At 40.5% G+C, this 4,561-nt stretch overlaps 1 protein-coding gene across 1 annotated transcript in view; it reads left to right on the top strand.

The window, feature by feature from the left end:
* The first annotated feature begins 200 nt into the window (after positions 1–200).
* SLC25A17 (solute carrier family 25 (mitochondrial carrier; peroxisomal membrane protein, 34kDa), member 17) overlaps positions 201–4,561 on the top strand; it is a 17,202-nt gene continuing 12,841 nt past the window's right edge. Inside the window, exons 1-2 of the mRNA XM_009321839.1 lie at positions 201–255; positions 1,328–1,394. Of these exons, the coding sequence (XP_009320114.1) occupies positions 201–255; positions 1,328–1,394 (122 nt within the window). The remainder of the gene's footprint in view (positions 256–1,327; positions 1,395–4,561) is intronic.

Below are 4,561 nucleotides of genomic sequence, written 5' to 3'. Positions count from 1 at the left end.
AAGAGAAAAATCTTGTTTTGTAAGTATGGGACCAAAAAACACTTCAAAAAGACATTGTTATGTATGGAGTTTATCCCCTTTTTAAACTTATTCAGTACACTGGTTTCTGGGTGAGAAGTGAAGGGCTACAGAGTCTGGCAGGCATCTGTACAAGCAACTGATATACTATATAGCCAGTTTATTTTGTTTTTCAGGGCAGTATGACTGCAATGACTGTATTTTTTCCTTTGGATACAGCTAGGCTTAGACTTCAGGGTAAGTGTCAAACTCTAGTTTCTTTGTACAATGGTGTTTCTGTTCACCTTGGCTTGGGCACTTGTAAGGGTGGTTCTAGGGGGACCTATCTTGCATGAACAGGAATCTTACTTGTGTAACACTAACACAATTTAATTGCTAACACCATTTTTCCAGCTGAAGGTAATTCTCCCTTTTGAAAGTATTGGGCAACCTTTTAATTAGCTGAGAAGTCTGTGTAATGTGTGGCCAGACATGGCTTTTAAATGGTTATCTAAGACCAAAAAGAAAAATAAAGATGTGAGATTACACAGGATTACATTTGTGTGTTGTTGCTTTTGGCTGCTGAGAACACTTCAGAACGCAGGGGCAATATCATGAAAAATTAGTCTAGAGTTATTCCTGAGAAAGGTTTAAAGGGAAAAGTCAGGGTTAGAACTGGGGGTAGGAATGTCCGATATTTACAATAATGCAATCTGGATGTAAAGTTTGTTGTTCTAATGCTCTATCTCCCAATCAAAAGTCACAGAACCACCAAGCATTTGAGCACTGTGGCTAAAGTGTTATTAAGAACTAGAGGGAGATCATCAGCCAGGTTGTCAGAAATATGTGGTTGAGAAATTAGTACCATATTGCTGTTGAGGAGCTTTCAGTGCAGGAAAAGACTGTTTTGCTAAGGCTTAGCTGTTTGCAGATTAACTGTAAGATATTGCTCTGCTAGGGGTGCTAGTCTGGAGTCCAAGGTACAATTTTGAGAGTGGTTAGTCGGGCCCAGTTCTAGTCTCTAACCTAAGGTGAACCTACCTTCAGTTCATGTCACAACTGTCAGGTTAGGAATTGGTAACTGCAGTTATTCTGGTGCCCAACAGAACCTGCTAGTCTGGGGAAGAATAAAAAAAGGAAGTAGCCTTACCTAGCAAGTGAAAATAAGGAGATGCTTTCTGGAATTGCTGCAGAAGTAGGGAATGTCTATCCTTTACGAGGAAGAAGAAACATGCTCTTCTAGGGTATGTTCAGAATAGGAAGGGTGAAGAGTTGAAAATGAGTGCTAAAAATCAGAATAATCTAAAAGTTTGATTCTTCTGTTTTCCAGTTGATGAGAAGCGGAAGTCTAAGACAACACCGGCAGTCCTATTGGAAATAATCAAAGAAGAAGGCCTGTGAGTAGATACTAATTTTCCTCTTGTCTTCATGTAGGCAAGCTCTAAAACTAATTTGAATTTGCTGTTAAAGTGGAATAGTTAGCCCGTGTGGACAGGTTTTTACTTTGGATTAAAATGTCTTCATGTAAGTGTGATATGCCTTACATAATCTTATGTGTTCACCTTTAGCTAATTCGAATTAACTTTCTTGAGCACCTTATGCAATCGAGATATTTAGTGATGTAACTGTGCTTCCATTAGGGAGGTAGCTGTGCCTCCTCAGAAATGCAGGTTTGTACAGAAACATACCTTCATGTACCTGATAAACAAGCTTTGTCTGCCTGGATTCTTGGGTGTGTCCATTTCTCATAACCAAAACAAAACTCTTGCGCAGCTGAGCCACTTTCAAGAGGAGAATTGAGACATGTTTCCCAGTTGGACGTTTTTTCCTCCTCCTACGCATGTGGAAGTAAACAACAAGTGACTTTTTACGCTGATGAGATTGAAGATCTATCTAAAAGCCAGTTAACTTCCAGCAATGCTGTACTTCATTTACCACATAGTCTGAGCTGAGCTGGCTGGGAAACACAGTTGTATGCGTGTCCTTGTTACAAGTATTTTCCTAAATGAATCCCTGGAACTCTTATGCAGACCAGAGCTTCCAGGACATTAAAGCTAACAAAAGTTTAGCTTGGCCAATAATATTTTGTCACCTTTGAACTTGAGCAGTTGGCAGCTGTATGCACGCATACTTCTCAGTCAGTTGGTGATCTCTTTTGTTCATGTTCCCGCATTACATTTGTTACATGAGGGTGTCAAGTAAACGTGAATTAAAAAAAAAAGGAAGACAAAGTAAAAAAGAAAAATTAAGAGGTTAACTGAAATGGAGAGACTGCAAAAGTGGTCATCCTACTTTTCCTGTGAAACAGAACAAATCAGTAATTCTGGCAAGAGGTAAACATTGTTTCTTCCAAAGGTATTGGCAAGGCCTGGCTAAGCAATGATACTAGTTGTAGAGATGTGTCTGGAATAAAAAAAAAAAACAAAACCCCACAACAAATCCGAAATCTGTGATGTGAGACCATAAATATCTTGTTCACATTAGTTTGTAGAGTCTTGTCTAATATTACACTTTTGTGAGACTGCTTTTCTCATCTAGATGTAACATAAAGCAAATAGGTTTAGCTAATGGACTTTCTGTAGAAGTTTATCAAACACCTTTGCTTTCTTCCCCACACTTTCATCCTTTTCTAGATGATATGAAAGGTGTTAACTGGTGTACACTGAGTTCTTCTCAAGGTTGCAGTTTGGAACACAAACTTAGGTTTTATTTGTATGCAGAAGGATTTGTATGTGAATTACGGATGCTAGCACTGACAACTTAAGTCATTAAAATAAACTCATGTTTTTTGTCATAGTTTCATGTTTTGTACTGTAAGCTGTTTCCTTTGAAAATCATCATCAGAAATTCTTAATAAATCAAGCAAAACCAAATTAACACTCCCAGTTAGACAACACGGTCCCCAGAGCGTGTTTCTCCCTTTTTTATTGGGCAGCACGATGCAAAAATTATTTTAAGTCTGCTCATGAATAACAGTATAGTCAGTTAATTTGTAATTGTCACTGTATGGTTAGCTAAGCCTGTAACTTCAGAAACAGTGCTAATAATGTGGTGTATTCCCAGCTACATGGGAGGGAGAAGCACTTAGAATCATTATTAAGGTTGGAAGAGACCTCCAAGATCATCGAGTCCAACCATCAGCCCAACACCACCATGCCCACTAAACCATGTCCCTAAGCGCCTCATCTACCCGTCTTTTAAATACTTCCAGGGATGGTGACTCAACCACTTCCCTGGAAGTACATCCTCTTCCCCTATACTGTAGTTTAGCTGACCTGCTCCTTCAAACAAAATTATGACCTATTATAGGCATAAATTAATCCATTTTCAAATTCCATCCAGTTTGTCACAAAAGACAAAATACAATCTTACAGGAATACCACTAGCCTTGAAAGGGTATTCCAAGTTTTCTTCTAGTCTATTGTCCCTCTTCTGGTGTTCTTCATTTTTAATTGCAGAAAATGCATCACAACACCCACCCTGAAAAAGCTGCTTTATAAAGCCCACTTGCACATGAGCCATTGCAATTGCAGATAACCTACACCTGAAAAGCCTTCCAACCTTCCCTAATCACAACCAAAATTCAATGCAAGTGTTGATAAACAGCATATTTACATACATGTCTGAAGATCACATTAATAGAGGGAGGATCTTGTAAAGTCTAACATGAACTCTGGTAATCTTGGCTGGTCTTTACTCAACATTCAGTATTAAAAGTAGGTCTACAGTACAATCTTTAAAAAGCAGTGTAACTTTTGGAAGCATCTTGATACTATATTTAGACTAGCCAGTTAAGGTTTAGCTCTTGCATCAGCTTGGGCTAAGTTTGCTAAAACTCTCACTAAGCACCAGACTAACAAAACTTATCCTGGCATAGCAAGATTGAGAAATAGCAGGGAATACTCAAGATACATTCATGTAAAGCACAACAAAAAAAAGCCCAGCAAAAAAGCCATCTCTCAGGGCTAACTGCAGAGCAGTTGTTCATATGCAGAAAAAGAATGTTAACTTCTGTCATGGTTTAACCCCAGCTGGCAACCAAGCACCACACAGCCGCTCGCTCGCTCACCCTTCCCCTGGTGGGATGGGTGAGAGAATCGGAAGGGTAAAAGTGAGACAACTCATGGGCTGAGATAAAGGCAGTTTAATAGGTAAAGCAAAAGCCGTGTGCACAAGCAAAGCAAAACAAGGAATTCATCCACTACTTCCCATCGGCAGGCAGGTGTTCAGCCATCTCCAGGAAAGCGAGGCTCCATCACGCGTCACGGTGACTTGGGAAGACAAACGCCATCGCTCTGAACATTCCCCCCCTTCCTCCTTCTTCCCCCAGCTGTATATGCTGAGCATGACATCACATGGTGTGGGATATCCCTTGGGTCAGTTGGGGTCAGCTGTCCCGGCTGTGTCCCCTCCCAGCTTCTCGTGCACCCCCAGCCTGCTCGCTGGTGGGGTGGGGTGAGAAGCAGAAGAGGCCTTGACTCTGTCAGCACTGCTCAGCAGTAACGAAAACATCCCTGGGTTATCAACACTGTTTCCAGCACAAATCCAAAACACAGCCCCATAC

Source organism: Pygoscelis adeliae, unplaced genomic scaffold (genome assembly GCF_000699105.1).
Source record: "Pygoscelis adeliae isolate BGI_AS28 unplaced genomic scaffold, ASM69910v1 Scaffold60, whole genome shotgun sequence".
NCBI lineage: Eukaryota > Metazoa > Chordata > Aves > Sphenisciformes > Spheniscidae > Pygoscelis > Pygoscelis adeliae.
This window is presented reverse-complemented; position numbering and strand designations above follow the sequence as displayed.